At 44.5% G+C, this 17,417-nt stretch overlaps 1 protein-coding gene across 1 annotated transcript in view; it reads left to right on the top strand.

Annotated features, from left to right (window-relative positions):
* The window catches only part of raraa (retinoic acid receptor, alpha a), a 157,400-nt gene that overhangs the window by 77,312 nt on the left and 62,671 nt on the right, over positions 1-17,417 (top strand). The window contains exon 4 of the mRNA XM_069665070.1: positions 1,602-2,359. Within this exon, the coding sequence (XP_069521171.1) occupies positions 2,206-2,359 (154 nt within the window). The 5' untranslated portion in view covers positions 1,602-2,205. The remainder of the gene's footprint in view (positions 1-1,601; positions 2,360-17,417) is intronic.

The following is a 17,417-nucleotide window of genomic DNA, read 5'->3' as shown; positions in this document are numbered from 1 at the left end:
AAATATTTGCTGTTATTCACAGAAATTTTAGAGAATTAGCTTCACCTCTGCCATTGCTGTTGACAAATTTAACATCAGAAGTCCCGCCCCTTCTTGATTTTGATTAGTCGGTGAGGGAGCAGTGACATTGACGAGCATGGTGGTGTTCCTAAAACTGAGAGCGCCATGAGCGCAGTGACAGAAAAAAAAACAGCTGACGCCGAGGGCATTTTTGCACTGAGGAAGCTAAGTGCTGAAAACGCTGAGCTGCATTGGTTTTATATAGAAAATAGACGCTGCCCGCACAAAAAGCACCGTCAGTGGACACAGGTCCTTGCTCTGTATAAACTGTGGTACCAGTGTACCATTTTATGAAGATAGAGCTCTGCGGGAAGTAATCTTAGAAGCTGAAATCTCTAGGGGTCCCAGATCGGCGCCTTGGGGTTCACCTCTGTATTGGTCACATCTGGCTGATGCTGGATCTGCTTAAAAATGACCAGAAAATATTAAATTCCTGGCCTTTGCAGTCACACGATCGCTATCCAATTGCCCTCCTACGGGAGATTTTGCACCGCTATGCTAGACAGCGCTCTCCACCATATCATCAAAACACCAAATGAGAGAAAATCTTTTGGAAAACTTGTGTCCATCCCTCCAGAACAGTCCAGACTTTTTCTGCCTGCATGTGCTGAAACCCTTTATGTCAGTTTTTCCTTTGTCACCCATCTGTCTGCGGCTGCCCCTCTCACTTGTCATACCCTGATGCTTTATGTACATCATTCAAGTGGGAACAGGCACACAAACATGCTGACTTGACCCCTCTCTCTTTACAGGAGTTCATCCATGCTGTCCTGGTGTGATTCATGCTAGAGTGCCACATTCTTGTTCATGCAAAGACACATTCCTCCCGCTTTTTCAGCGCTGTGTGTGTGTGCGTGTTGCAGATCTTTTTCTTTTACTGCAGTGCATTACATTCACTGACTCGTAAAAGGGTCATTACTGTTAAAAAAGTACGTTCTGCTCATGTTATGACAAGTTGTGTTGAAGACTCCCCTCTTCCTCTGCATATACTGTGGTGCCAACGTGCCATTTTATGAAACTTGTGTTCTGCGGGTGATTAGTTGTCAGTGCCCTTGTGTGTGCTCATGCTTTCTGCAGTGATTACAGGTCTGTTTGTACATGTCTTGCTCTTAATTTGGAAGTAAACTCAGCAGCACAAATCTCTAGTGGTCCCAGATAGGCGCCTTGGGTCTCACCTCTAGCTTCCGCAACGGGTGTAATTAGCAAAGTTTCCTTTTGTGTTGCTCTCTTCATTTATGTTTTGGCTCGTCTCCCACAGTATTTGTAGTCTGTCACTGTTAATGAGCGTGCTTTTGAGCGCACAAAGCTGCGAGGAGACATCACACACCCACTGCTCTTTTCGCAGCTTTAACACTCCATTAGATAATTAAGGCAGATGGGGTGTTTTTGTAACATTTCAGATGAGACATTACCATTAATTAGTGTCAAAAGAAAGGAAATGTTTTGCTCAAGCACTTAAGTACAAAGGGAAACAGTGTCTTTATCTCATTGAAGCGCTTAATAATCTCTGTCTCGCTCTGTGTGTTTTTATTTCAACGCAGAGGCTGTTTGACTGCAGAGACGAGGAGGAGGACAGCTTCGCCGTGGAATCATGTGATCTGCGTATTTGCTCTGCAGTGGAAGATTGACTCTACGCTCCGTTGGAAGTGTTGCAACCACTAGCACCCCCATCACCACTATCACCGCTCCTGACTGCAGTCATCAAAGTCACCTGTTCCTGACTCAACTTGCCTTCTGTCTCTCTCGCCCTCTTCATCTTGAAGATAAGGAATGGCCGTGCGAGTTTCCAGCCTCCCGAATGCCTCGCGCAAATAAGGCCTTTCATTCTGTTTCACAATACGGGAGAAAGGAAGGATAAAGCACTCCTCTTTTATACTTTGTGAACCCTACACACACTTATTCAGGAAACCAACTGGATATTTGTCTGGTGACATCTACAGCAGCCCTTTTTAGGACGCAAGCACCCACGTTTCCTCACTATAAGGAGTATATAACTTTGCTTTCGGAATATCCACTCATGCAGTGTCCCTATGGGGGATTAAACCAGCACAGGAATCCACACTGACTCCTTTTCGGCCCTGTCAGATCTTATTAAGGAGGTTTTTCTGTGAGGTTTATTTGTGACTGGAGGTGGACTAAGCCATCATGGCTGGGAAGGGCAACCCTATGCCGGGCCCCCACCTCAACGGCTTCCCCATGCCCACCTACTCCTACTTCTTCCCCCACATGTTGGGCAGCCTGTCGCCTCCTGCCCTGCCAGGACTGCCGCTCAGTGGATACAGCACCCCCTCACCAGCCAGTAAGTACACTTTTTCTTTCATTCTGTCCCAATTGCATTGCAGCTGTGTGTTTTGCAGGTTTGTTTTTGATTGACAGGAGGCGGGAAGAGGAAGATTTACTTTCCTTTGTTTGTGTCCTGGTTTACCTGCGCGGCTGCTTCCTGTATAGCCCCCCTGCTGTGTGTGTGTACATATGCGTGTGCCTGTGAGTCTGCCGGTAAAAAGGACTCTTTCATCTCATCCTGTTTAGATCATTCCTATTTGAAAGATGTGTGTGTGCTGGTAAACAGAGACACACACACACACACATGCTCGCAGAACCGCGTCGCCTCCAGCGCTGTCCTTAATTTACAAGCCCACACACATCAGCACACACACACACATGGAAACGTCAGCGTAGATCACAAGGAAGCGAGGCAGGACAGCCAGAGAGGAACATTGTTTATTTTGGGAACACAAATTTGGCAAGTGTGCCTAAAATAAATCTCACAAAAACTATCATCATAGCCAACCTTCATGCTACAGCTCTTCTATAAAATCCTTCAAAAGCTTCAGAAGTGCCTCGCAAAAGTTTTTTATCCGAGTCAAACTAGGTGAAAAGTACTTTTTCATAAGGAAAGACGAGCTGTTCTGTGATGAATACATACACAAGGAAATGTGCTCAGCCATGCACAGTGGTGGAGGAAGTATTTTGATCCTTTACTCAAGAACTTCAGTATGAAATCCTCCACTGAAAGTCCTGCTTTGAAGATTTTTCATAAGCAAAACTGAAAAGTAGAATACGCAAAATATAAGTTTGCATGTAAGTACATTAACCTTTTAGCTTTACTACTTTACTCATTTATTCTGTGTCGTTGAATCTGCTGCAATACATCACATTTTGCAACATGACTATATGTTCGATGTGAAGTGGAAGTTAAAAAGTGGGCCATTGAAATGAGATCATTTCAATATAAATCAGATCATACTGGCTTATGTAACAAGTCTCTGTTGGAAAGTTGTTCAAATGATCCCTCTGCGCCGTCACATTATTGATCTATTTTAAAGAAATAAAACCTGGTGGACTCAAAATCCTGTGTAGCCACATGTTGTATAAGGGCCTGTGTCCACTAATGGCTTTTTTTGCGCTGGCATGCTCACGACCTTACTTAGCTTACTGTTGTTAGGTTATGAAAGGTGTCTTGCAGCACCTTCTTCTTTTTCCTTTGGTAGTTACTCTTGAGTCTGTTTTAAATCGCTCTGTATGCTTAATATTTGTTTTTATTCACAGAAAATTTACAAAGAAAACATAAAATTAATGAAAAGGAATTGTGTCCTGGCGTTAGCAGCAGCTCCACACCTGGAAATTGTACCCTCGAAAAAACGAAAGGACTAGCTTCTTCTCCACCATCGTTGTTGACAAAGTTGATATCTGAAGTCCCGCCCCTTCTTGATTTTGATTGGTCTGTGAGGGAGAAGGGACATTGACGATAGTGGCAGTGTTAAAAAAGTTGAACTATTTTCAACTGTGAGCGCAGTGACCATATATTGTTATATATTGTTGGTAAAAACAATGAAAAATGTCATCATCAACGTGTGTATCATGAAAGAATAAAGCCGATTAAATATACGTTACTACAACTCCACCAAAAGAATGAATAAGAACTGGGGATGCTAATTGATTATTTTTTTGCTAACCGATAGCCGTCCCTCATTAACCGTAAACCAACATGGTGTATTTTTACATGTACAATTGAGGTATAAACTATAGCCTACCAAAAGTCATTGTAAATAATTAAAAAACATACATCACCCTATTTATAGTAGGTTATATTTTAATACACCGTTTTATTGTGCTTTTTTCTCAATCTTATGTTACTTTAATGTGCTCACCTTTACTTGCCCCCCCCCCCACACTCACAAGCCTGCACCTCTCCTCTCTGAATACAGAGAGCCGCTTGCCTTTCCGTTCTCTCTTTCTGTCTGCTCCGTTGACTTTCTTCATCAGCAGTAGGTTTTACACAGTTGGCTAAATAATGTTATTAATGTTTTGCTGTTCTCACAACAGCAGGTGAGCAGGTGAGATTAGGAAAAGGCTGAAATTGGTCAGAAAACGGGCCGCCTTGGTGAAGTCCATGTGTGGCAAACACGTGTAACATGAGAGGCAAACTTGGTGTAGTTTATATGGCTCCTTATAGAATCCCTGCGTCTCACACAGACTGAGAAACACTGACAAACAGGTAGATAATTAACCGTCTCTGTTAGCAGCAGAAATCTGCACTACAGTTATTGCTGCACACGTGCAGTCAGTATGTGTGTGTATCAGTGTAGGCAGGCTGCGCCCTCGCTCTCACAGGTTCAGGAGGGGTCAGCGTATTGACTTTCTATCTGCTGGAGTGTGCGTTGGCAGCCGGCGTGGAGGGAAGTGAAGAACAGTTAGTGCCCGGCCCAGTCACTCCTACTTCCCCTATGCCAGATACCCCAACGTGACCTCCCCTCACCCGCAAAGGCTGGAGCTCCTGCAGATTCCTCTTTTTACACTGTGTTTGCGTGACTCTGAATATTGGTGTTTGTGTGTGTTTGTGTGTGTGTCTCTCTCTTTCAGTGTTTGCCATGCGGGGCGGCAAGGTTCCTTCCCTTTCGCCTGGACAAACATTTCCTGTCTGTAAACACCACAGAGAGAGAGAGAGAGGATCACACCCACACGTGCACACACACTTTTAAACATAAACACAATCTTTGCCCTTCATGCCAGCTCACTCTCTCTCACCCTTGCTCCTCCTTGCGTACAGATAACTGCAGGCGTTATTCGCACATGCTCCTTCCATACAGCGACACACACACACACACACACACACACACACACACATCCCCCTATTTCTATGTGGTTTCTCTCAACCTCCCTCTCACTCAAACGCCTTTTTTTTTCACACGTTTTCACACACATACAAACCCGCTAAGCCCTCGCCGACCCCATTCAACGCCGAGCGGTGACGAAAGAGAGAAAGAAAGAGATCAACAGAGAGAGGGAGGCGGGAGAGAGAGAGAGAGTCACTTGGATTTACAGAATGTCAGACTGAAGGCGAACGGAGGCATCAGCCTTGAAAGATTTCAGCTTTCAAAGCGCACGACTATGTGTGTGTGTGTGTGCAGCCTGTCCTTGTGGAGACTGCTCCAGACGTCTTGTGTTGTCCTTGTACCTTGAACTCTTACGTCCACAGGAAAATAAGCTCCTTAGCAGCAAACAGAGCAGTTATGATTCACATCTTGATAAAGTTTAATTACCATGTCGTGTTATCTTGTCTTTTTCTGCACTGAATGTAGCCTGCTGCACATGTAGGAGAAGTGTTGCATTCACACCCCATCCCCCGGATCAGACCTGCATTTCCTCCTCGCTGCGCGACCACCTGTATTTATTTATACTCCCTTGATGTGAGTGCAGGCTAATCGAGTATGACTCAGGTATAAACTGCAGATGTAAAAGGATGTTATTAGAGGTTCTTGAAGCAGACGATGTGGAGTAAACAGCCCTGAGGCCCGGCCTTGCTTACTTTGGTTTTAATGCTGAACTCATTCACCGTCAACCTTCTTCCTTTTATTTCCTGTCCTTTTTTTTCTTTCTCTGTTCGCGCTCTTCCTCTTCCACCCAGTTCTCAGAACTGTCCGGCTCGTCTGCCTCGGCCCCCTTTAGCAAACCACAATGGACCAATTATTTGGACCAAGCAGAGCAGAAGGGTCAATCAAGGCCTACAACACCCTCTCTCTCTCTCTCTCTCTCTCTCTCTCTCTGGGTTACGTCTTCACATCACATTATCTGAAAATCATCAGGTTAGGTTACGCTCCGGAGCAGATCAGTTGCAGATATTGATATTACATTTATAGCCTGCAGCTTTATTAGTTAACTGAATATTATCACCGACGATTGATCGTGCTCGCACGCGCTCAGACGTGCACGCTGCTGCATCGAGCGCGGCGGCGTCTCATTACGCGCACGCTCGCACGCGCGGCTTTCATTAGTGTTTTCCATTAAATCCCTCGCCCCACACGCGCCCGCATGAATATGGAACTATCCGGCAATAACACCCCAACTATCGATCCTGTTATTATCATTAAAGCCTTCCGCTGCCTGTCACCAGCTCTAACGCCGTGCTATTACATTAGCACTGTGTTATGAGGGATCATAATGAATGGAGCCGGGCCTGCTACCTGCTGCCATGGCGGACTAATTGGCTTTTTCCCCACAGAGCGCTCTTGTTTCAGCGGCCGCAGTAATTGCTCGGTGCAGCGGCGCTTCCTCGGCCGGCTCACACACACACACACACACGTGCACCATCTCTTTTGACTTATTAGCGGGCTTTTATGGCATTTATTAATGTGCTTTTGGGCCAGGAGGGGAAATATGAAAGGATATTTTCAGACCTCAGTGAAGCGTGTGTGTGTGTGTGTGTGTGTGTGTGTGTGTGTGTGTGTCACCTATGGTGGAACACGCTAACCACGAGTAAATATGGTTATGGTAATGTAGGGCAAAGAGTGTTTAGGAGTGTGTGTGTGCTGGTTTCTGGACAGACAGGTGGTTCCTCTCTGCGCTGGTGGTCTGCAGGAATCAAGGGGGCATGTCAGTACACTCCATGGGTGGCAAACACACACACACACACTTTCACACAGGACACACAGCTTGTGTGAGAATAAGGATAAAGACAGTGAGAAACAGTTGCGCCTGCAATCCAGAGTGTGTGTGGGTACGACACAAACACACACCCTATTGACTGGAGGACTATTTTCTAGCGGGGAAGGTAGCAGCCGCTTCACACACACACACACACTTGAAGACGGAAACAGTACCTCTGGGGAGCCGCTCGTCATTATCGGAAAGCCATTTGAGGGGTGCCAATACTCTGACAGCACGGACGCAGGCGTATTAAACATGGCGTGTAAAGCACATCCAGCATGGCGGAGTAGCGCTCATTCAGCGCCCGGCTTAACGACCTCCTTAATTAACTGCAGAGCTCCGAGAGGCAGAACAATGAGCACAAGGAGCGTCCGACTCTTAAACTTTCACTGACTTAAAGTTTGGGGAAGTTAGACGGTGAAATGAGATGATGACGAAGAATCAGAGAGGAAGAGAGATGCAGATGTGACAGCAGTGGGAGCCCCGGGCACACACACACACACACAGACACACAGACACACTGGCGTTGGCAGCCCCTCGTGTCCCCTGCCAGCATCATGTGCCAAAACACCAGCGAGCTCATCCAAAAGGGGCTCCCACAGGAGAACCCATCACCCTCTCCTTTGGTCCTCTGGCCTCCCCTCGCATCTTCCTCTCTCCTTTCTTTTCTCTCTCTCTCTCTTTTGTTCTCTCCCTCCCTCCCTCTCTCTCACTCTATCACTGCTGTTTCTGTATTTGCCCTCTTTCCCTTCCGTGTCCGCTCATGTCCTCCTCACACTCATCTTTCTTTTGTCATACCTGATGATGCCCCCACACTCCCCTCTCTCTCTCTCTCTCTCTCTCTCTTTCTGTCTTAGCCTCTGATATCCTTCTTTCCTCCCACCCTCCCTTTCTCCACCGTAGGACTTGACAGAGCTATCATTACCCTGCCACCTATTTACTCACAGCCTGTTATTTTCCATTTGCTTTGAGGGGACCTGGGGCCAAATCCCTGCCCAGAATACTTGATCCTAGCCACAGGATTTATCCCCGAGTGGCTTGGCAAGTGCGCTCCTCTCCCCCCTTTTTTTCTCTCTCTTGTTCTTCTCCTCACTCTCTTTCTTTCTATATCTCTTACTCTCTCTCGTTCTGTCTTTCTTTCTATAGGTTTTTTTTCTCCCCCTTTTCCATGGCCGCTTATGCAAATACCGGCCCTCCTTTTCAAAGAGCTGTCTGCCCATAATCCGACGGATGGCTCCATTTTCGCAGCACTGCACACACAAACACGCACGCAGGAAAGCAGAATGCATCACACACTCTATTAGAAATAAAGGGACACATGCTATCTCTCGTAAACATTCACACCAGCTGGCACATGCATGCACACACGTGTACACACACACACTCGAGCAGAGTTAGAGAGAGAGAGAGAGAGAGAGCCCTCCTCTCCTCTGCAGTGTTGCTGTTATATTCAGAGCAGCGAGCGCTTTAAGCTGTAGTCGGGCCGTAACAACTTCAAAACCAGCAGGCTGTCGCCAGCAGCCATGCAGCACTCAGTTGGGTAAACACTGGCATAATCTAAATCTGTCTGTGATGTGCCAGCGCATGTATCTTTATTTCTGCGCTCTTCAAAGGCCCCGCGAGGAAGTCAAGACAAGGGTAAAGCGATAAGAACTCCCCCTTTTTCGTCTCCCTCCCTCCCTCTCTGCGGCTTCCCTATCCTTTCCTTCAACCCACTCTCGCACTGACCCCCTTCTCCTCCCTTTTATCTCTCCCCACACACACACACACACACACACACACGCACATGCACCCACACACATCCCTATCTCCTGCCCTTTTTGCATTACCCACTGCATACAGCAATAACTCACACTGCCGCATACATTCAAATGTCAACGACTCTCTCACAGGCATCATTCCTCTATTGTCCTTTGATAAGCGACGGGGATGACGGCACCAGTAAAATATAGGACAGTTACCTAATGGAGGAGCCGAAGGAGGGAGGGAAAGGAGAGGAAAAGGAGAGAGCCGAGGAAAGGTTCAGAGAGGTTGAGCGGGTCGGGTCCCCGCACAGCTCGGAGAGTGATTGAATTATCAAGCAGAGCTTTGCTTGTTGTCCAAGGGGGTTTCAGCAGGGAAAGCCCTTTTCTCAGGGGCTAATGCGCTTTTTCAGCCCGGCACAATGGCGAGCTGTGTTGCGCAAAGGGGCTAAGAGAGCTCTGTTCGGCCGGAGCTTATGGGGCCACCAGCTCTCTCCTGGCACCTCTCTAAGGGGCCCCTAGCCACACTTAACCTCAGGCCTGTCTGCTAGCGTTAGCACATAGCCTCCTCAGACTGGGAACTTGATGCACTGCTGGCAGCATTCACACATAGGGCTCATGCAACTTGTTTAAAATGAATACTTTTGTTTAAAGCTGTGGCGACACTGGAGTCCCTCAGGTGTATTTATTTTCCTTCTTTGGTTATTTTCTTTTTACTTCTGCTTGTTTTTCTCAAGGTTGTGTCATATTGTTAGGTACCGAACATTCAAAACATTATTCTATTGGTACAAAGTAAAAGCTTGTTTTCAGACGGCTCTTTTATGTTCAATTTCTATGTATGAAAAGAGAAACTGAATAACAAGGGGTGAGTGCACGTAACTTTTACTCAGGTGTTCACAATGATGTAGAATGTACTTAAGCAAACTATGTGATGAGGCTTACATCCTGAAGAAAGCTATTTGTGCTGCTCTATGCCTGGGTTGTTACTCAGATTGCTTTTAGCGTGACCTGCCCATGCTTTTAGCATTCGCCAGGAAAAAGCCACTGGAATAAACGCTTATTATCTTTCTTTTTTTAATGACTGTGTCTTAAAGCACTGAAGATGTTTTCTTCTTTCGTACTAAAGCTTTTTATTGTTGAGTCTTTCTAGGCTAGCTTTAAAACATACCTGTATATGCTAGCTTTTGAGTCCTCTGGTCCTGAATAGTCCGCCTGTTGTGTTTCGTTTCGTTCCGTCTCACAGCTTTGGTTTCTTGCTTCTTTAATGTATTGTACAGCACTTTGGTCAGCTGCTGCTGTTTTTAAATGTGCTTTACTAATAAATTGACTTGATCAATTCATTTAGAGGAAAAGTGTAGAAAAGCTAGAACCCCAATTTTGACGGTCAGAATGCTTGAGCGTGCCACCAAACAGTGAATATTTGGGACTAATTATTACAGCTTTACAGACATGTGTGCTCCAGACAGGATTAAAATCACTAATCAGCTCAAGCAACATTAAAATCAACAGACCTCTCTTACATAAATAAACTCCATCTGAAGAGTGTATCCTGTCTGCTGCATGAAGCACAGATGTCGGGTGTCATTTCTTAACTCGCACTTCTAGTCTAGTGAAGTTACAATCAGACATAAAGCACAGCAGGCTAAATAAGGCCACATTCAGGTCCTTGTGTAGTTTTCACAAAGCTGAAGGACTTTTGCAGCTGATAGAGATTCTTTCTTATTATACAGCATGTGAGTAAAACTTTCCACTCATTCCACTTTTTAATGTGGTTTTTTTTCATACAATCAGTTCCTTGACCCCACCTCCTCATCTCTCTTTTCACTCTGCCGCTTCTCTCTCTTCTTCCTTTTCATCAGGAACAAACAGCTGTTCAGCCATTCAGCCTGTGTCCACTCCTTGTTAAAAGGCACCTGAAAACAAGCATTCACTCTCACAACCTCTCTCTCTTTTCTCTCCATCATCGCGTACCAGTCGAACTCCTTTTTCACAGAGACGTCCCGTAAGCAAAAAGGAGAGATGTGATTAGCGACACGGCTTTGCCCTCCATTTCAAATGGCCTTCCTAACAACTGCTGCGTATTACGCCTTGATCGTGTCCTCTGATTATGTCGGTCTCATGCAACAAACAGATGTTGACACACTCTCGCAGTTGCATCAGCAACCAACGCGCGGAAATGTAGCAATTACAGCAGCCATTTTTGCCCTTTTATTACTATTACTTAATCGCATACCTTTAATATTTTAAACTAACAAAAAGTCAAGCACACCGAAAAAACACCATTTAACGTGAAATACAGTGTCCGCTTCATCGTGGATTAAGCCCTAATTAATCTCGACCTTTGACCCAGTGTTGTGTCCCAGATGGATTAACACTGTGTAGGATTTCCAGTGTTTATGTTTCACACAATCTGTTGATGCTTGTGAAACTAGTCGGATCCGGTGGACTTCCCGAAGGAATTCCGATGCCAATGACATTGACTGATCAGCTCCTGCCGAGATAAATTCTCAGGACTTAGGGTGGAGCAGATAGACACACACACACAAATGTAAACACAGAGAGAGAAAATTAACTGCAAAAACCCCCCCACATACATCTGTCGGGAATACACTCCACAAGTTTGTCCAAATTTGAACACGGCAGACCTCACAAACAGCCTGTTTTTTGCAGATCTTGTCTCCCTTTGTTGTCGAATCTTACACAATACACATTTCGACAAAGCACCAGCACCGCATAATTTCACAACGACAGTCAAGCCCTTTGATGCGCCGCTTGTTTTGTCTGCACATGTCTCACAGAAAGGAACATTATGGTTTGTCATCGGAAATACTGACTTCAGGGTCAGGAGAAGCAAAACAGGCACAATTTATAAGAAGCGCACAGTCAGCTCTAGAGCCTGATGGATATATCATTTGACAGATATAATCAGGCCGATATCCAATCACAGATATATCGGTGTATGTTTTACAATATTAGGCAGTAGGAAAATGTTTTTTATGAAACATTAAAAGCACAAAACAAAGCTCAGAGTGATTTAGAAATCCAGTACTTGGTCCAGCATAGAGCACTCTGATACTATATTTTACAAAACTCTCTGCACTTCCTGCAGCACATGTAGCATCACAGCTAGGCAGGAAGAGGTCCGTACTACTATTTATGATAGTGTGAAGTTATTAGTTGAATAAAGCAGCCTTCTGAGGACCTTTGCATTGTCATATCGGCACAAAATCAGTGCAATATCGTAATTGAAAACGTTTATTTTTATTCCATTTCAAACATTTCTATATCGGCATATTGGTAATATGAGATGCAAAATCTACAAAGAATAAGTCTATTTTCGTTCTAACAAAAATAAATAATATATTGGAAGTCATATGGATAATCTGTAAATTTCCCCCTCTAGTATCGGTATCAGTATCGGTCCAAATATGTGATATCGGTCAAGCTCGGGACAGCTTTTAGGGGCAAATGTGCTTCAAGAGTTTGACTAGCTAATTTATAATATTGGTTGTTGGTATATGATAGATAGGAATGTCTCTTTCTTCACCTCTGGTGTGTAGGCATAGTTCTCTTGGTACTGTGTTTTCCTGTGTGCACTCGAAAGTACCAGATGATAGCAATTGATAACTAATTATATTAAAGTGGAATTATCCTCTTGGTGAGTACACACACTGTGACTCATAGGTGCGACACTGTACACCCACATACTCTGTGTTGACTCTACAGTAAAACAGGACATAGTAAATAAATGAGCGGTGGTGACTGATCACAGAGAAAGAGATAAAGAGTCACTGCATACCTAAGGTCAAACCCAAGACCTCCCTCTCTGACCCGGACACCCCTCTAATCGCTCATTCTTTGACAGAAAGAGACAGCACTGAAGAGGAGGTTAGGAAGAGGGAGAGAAAAGATCAAGAGAGGTGGTGGTGGTGGTGGTGGTGGGGTGAATGAGGGAAGCGGAAGGGGCCCTGCAGGCATCTTAAATCACAGCAGGCCCAGACATAACCTTCACCAAAGAATCAGGAGAAGATTCACACTTACAACAAATGACCACTGACTCACTTTAAAGACCCGAAGCCAGACGCAGGTACGGGGGGGAGGGGCCTCTTTTGCAGACGCAGTTTCAATTATGTCAGATGATTTGTTTCATAAACTCTTGTTTTTCCCCCCCGAGTGAAGGTAAAACGTCTGTGTTTACTGTTAACACGCAGCGAGAGAAACACAGGGAGGGAGAGGTCAGGTGGTGCCAGAGATGGGATTTCGCTGATTCAATATTTACTCATCAAACAGAACTATTTCCTGTAAGCACTTGGCCGTACTCACGCTCTCACCACCTCCTTCTTTTCGCTCTTAGTCTACTTGTGTTTTATCTCTCTCTCTCTGTTTCTCTCCCCTCGGGCTGTCTTTCTGGACGCTTCTCTTTCAACGTCGTAAATTTCTGAAGGATTTGTTTTCCCCTTCCCAGCCATTGTCGTTTGTCTCCAGTCCAAGCATCTTCCCTCCCGACAATCAACTTCTTTTTCCACCACATGAAGCCCTTCGTCGTTTCTTTCTTCCATATTTGGCTCCTGCTATCGCTCTGTCTCAATGCGCCCCTCCAAAATTGTGTTATGTTGCTTTAAATGTTATACAAACTGAGGTTCCTGTGGGTGTGCGTAAGACAAGTGTGTTTAAACGTTTGATTAAGTCCGGGAAATGTCCACGCCTTTTTTAATTTTCTTCGTGTGAGTTTGTCTTTCTTTGTCCCTGTGGGTTTGGCTCGTAAGCGACTGCACACTGTATTCCTGTGTGCGTATACACATAAACCATCATGTTTGAGTTTCTGGAGAGCATTAGCTGCTTCTCTGCTGGGAAAGACAACTTATATGGCCTCTTCTGCTCCCACCGCAGCCCCCCAAAAGTAAAAAAAAAAAAAGAAAAGAGAAGGCGCTCTGTCCTGGCAGATGTGCTGTCAAAGCCGGCGTCTTTCAGCCCTTTTTGAAAAATAGCCTTTATGTCAAAAGCAGCTCGCTTGGACCGAAGGAACACATGGAAAGTAGTGGAAGAGCTCCAGGGGAAAACGTTTTGAGGGGAATATTTTAAGTCTTTATCATGGAGGTAGTCGTCTTTCTGTCGACACGTTTAGTGCGGGTGCTTGTGCTGTGTGCCCAGAAGCTGACGTAGTTTTCCCTTTTGGTGCTTGTGCGTGCTCGAACATCTGTCCGTTTCTTTCTGTGTGGCTGTGGATTCAAACCATCCCACCCTAAGTTGTACTTAAGGGAAATGGAGGAATAAAACCTTGGATATTCATTGAGGTCTCTTGTTTGCTCCTGGACCTCTTCCTCTTCTTTCCATCAAGTGTTTTGTTGTGCTCTCTAAGGTTAAGAGCCCTTTGCTCTGAGGCCCCCGCTCCCATTATTTCCTCTTACAGGAGTAGTCTCTTTTGAGTGGGTGGTGGTGGTTTGGGGCAGCAGCTTCATCCACATGTGCTGCACTCACTCTAGACCCATCTCTCGTTTTGTTCCATCTCCATCTTTCTTCAGATGTCCTCCTTCAAAGGGCTTGTGCAGCGTGGGCACAGAAGATAAGTAGTATGCACTTCAGAATGTAAGGCTAAATTTGAGCTGCACGGCTAGCCTCTCAACAAGCTGCTCTCCAACATAATGACATGTTTTTAATAGAAAAAGACATGCGTCGGCCTATTCAAGCCTGTGGACACACAAACAAATGTTGTATTTTACTTGAAAAGAAAAAGAAATACGGGTTAATTGGACAAAATTGAAATGATTTTTGCAGCAATTTGATATATATATATATATATTGTCATAACATTTGTTCTTTTTCTTTTGTGTGCTTTTTTTGGGGCTTTGTGTGTCCAGTTTATTCCCAAAGTTAGACGTTTTTGGAAAGTAAAAAGTAGGTCTAGCAACATTAACGACACAAGCATATTAGCATTTGTTTTTATTAGCTTTTAGCTTTTGTCTCCCTTGAATCCAAAATAATTGTAAATTGCAGAAGTGCTTTTTTTTTTTAAGGTCTTCGTCAAACTTTTTCTTCACTCTACTCTCGTTCTTCGGCTAACGTTTGAGCTAACCTTGCAGTCGCCACCAAATTGCAACCAATTAATAGTGACTGTAAAAACTGGAATGTTAGTCCGCCTGGAGGCAAGAGTGTGAACAAACTACTTTGAAGGACATATGTGATATCAGAAACGCTGTTTAGACCTGCAAGGAACACTTGAAGCACATTTACCCCTAAAAGCTGACTAGAGCCCGACCGATATATTGCACATTTGGGCGGATACTGATACCGATATTAGAAGGGGAAGTTTACAGATTCAGTGTTGTGCCTTAATGTGCTCATATTTTTGGCGCACGGTCAAATGAACGAATCAATTTGCTGCTTCATCCAACAAACTGGGGCTTCATCCGATTGGCCAGTGGTGTGCATGCGTGGCCCATGTGTCCAGGGCTCCACCTGATTGGTCAAATGTTTATATGCTGAGTGTGAATGCAATGGCTTTTGTACACATTCTTTTTTGTTTTAGGAAGTCTTTTGCAATGTCGTGTTTATATTGTAATGACGATGAAAATAGTCCCAAGACATGCTCGCTGGGTTAATTGGTGACTCTAAAAATGTGAATGTGAGCGTGATTGGTTGTCTGTTTCTATGTTTCAGCCCTGTGATTGACAGGTGTAACCCTGACTCTCGCCCAGTGTCAGCTGGGTTAGGCTCCTGCCCCCCCGTGACCCTGAACAGGATAAGCGATATTGATAATGGATGGATGGCTGGACAGTACAGTATAGTAAACAAGCTGTTGCTAGCAGCAGGTTAGCTTAGATTAGCATAAAGATTTCAAATAGTAAGCAGCTAGACTTTTTTTCCCAAAAGGTTACAAAAAGTGTCAACTAGCAGCTCCAAAGCTCCCTCAGTACTACTGTTTTATCTTCAGTAATTATTATCTCATATCTCTAACCAGCTGCTAACAGATTTATCACACAGACACGGAAGTGGTGTCGATCTTTTCATTAAACTCTCAGCAAGACAGCAAACGACCACATTTCCCAAATTGCTTATTAAAAAAAACTGTACCTTTAGGTTAATAAGCAGCGACTTTACTGCACCCTTGTCAGTTGTGCAGCTTTATTAAACAGCTGAGCGCCGTGGAGACTTTGCAACAGAGCAATTTAGGTTTTTGTTCAATAATTCTGCTGCCTTCATTGGGAGCTGCTTTATTTGCCGGCGCGGCTGCATGCAAAGTCGCTCACAGGGCCTGTTACTTCTGTCAGGAGCACCTCAGGTGTTGTGTTTCAGGACTTTGAGACGGGCAGTGGAATGAATGCTCACACACACACACACACACAGACTGAGGGAAGTTCGCTCTTCACTCCGCAGACTTCAAAGCTAGCTGTCCCTCGAGGAACTTCAAACGCTGGGGAGGCCATTAAAAGACAAAAATTATTTTCTGTAAGGTCGTGATTTATTTGATTGAAAAATGAAACCACTAACCCAACAGACATTATTTCTCCTTCCCAGGGCCTGCTTTACCAGGCACAGCCCAAATTACTACCAGGTGGGAATCCTCTCAGGAGCACAGAAACTTAGCCTGAAGAGACCAGACTTTGCTTCTAGCAGTGACTCCATATCTTATATTGTTTCTGTCTCCTTCTTGGCCATCTTTCCAATAAGAAGTAGGAGTAAACACACATAAACTAGCCTCCTTTAAGCCTTTACGTGTAAAAGGTCTGGTTTAAAAGCAGCGTTAGCCCGCAGTGCTAGCAACCAGTCCCACAACCATCAGTCAATGAAGAACAGATAAAAGAGGTGAGTGCGCTGAGTGTTTGAGAGAAATAAGGAGGCAGTGAAATTCAAGCTCTAGTGAGAGTGATGGACTTGATGCAGTGTGTGTTATTATGAGAGAGAGACAGGTGAAGAGAGAGGAGGGTTGTGTCTTTTCAAGGAGATGTGAATGTGAAGAGCTAGGACGGCGACTGAAGAAGCCATTACAAAGTGGATTTGCTTATTCCTTAATACCTGCTATCACTTTTTTTTCACTTATTTTTTATAAAAAAGTCAGAATTCTTGCCATTCAGACGAAATAAAATCGCCTTCTTTCTAAAATCGCCTTTCTTTCTACACTCACCATTTCTCATTGTTCACTTTTAATACCAGGAGAAGCGAATCATACACGAGCCAGAGCTATGAATCTTTCAACAACCTTACTCATAATGTAACAAAGACACTCAGACCTTACAAAAACATGTTTATTCTCTGGTTTTTGTTAAAAGCCATTTGGGGACAATTTAGGGAAACTGGAGGAGCTTGGGCGCACACCAAAGCTTACATCATTCATCGTAAATCAGTTGCCCGACCGCTCCTAACGTTGCATTGCATTATATCATACACGTCAGTGTAAAGACGCACATGTACCCACTACAGACGTCAGTTGAGTGTATGTTTACTTCAGCCTTCTTGTCTCTCCATTTTTTCCTCCTGCTTTAATGAAGGACATTCACAAAGCCCCTGGATTTGTTCCTCATACTGAAACACACACAGCAGCATTTTGTATCCTTGCACTACTACCCAAGTCCTTTACAATGTATTTCTCTCTTCCTGTTCATTCTGAACACTTGGACTGGCCTTCACCAAAACGTCCTTTCACGGTAAATAGAACAACAAATTGAACATCCAGACATCCAACTATTGTTG

The sequence above is a fragment of the Semicossyphus pulcher genome, unplaced genomic scaffold (genome assembly GCF_022749685.1).
Source record: "Semicossyphus pulcher isolate SPU_LCO1_2020_fin unplaced genomic scaffold, fSemPul1.0.p SCAF_16, whole genome shotgun sequence".
NCBI classification, from domain to species: Eukaryota; Metazoa; Chordata; class Actinopteri; order Labriformes; family Labridae; genus Semicossyphus; species Semicossyphus pulcher.
Note: the sequence above shows the minus strand (reverse complement) of the source record. Positions and strands in the feature narration are given on the sequence as shown.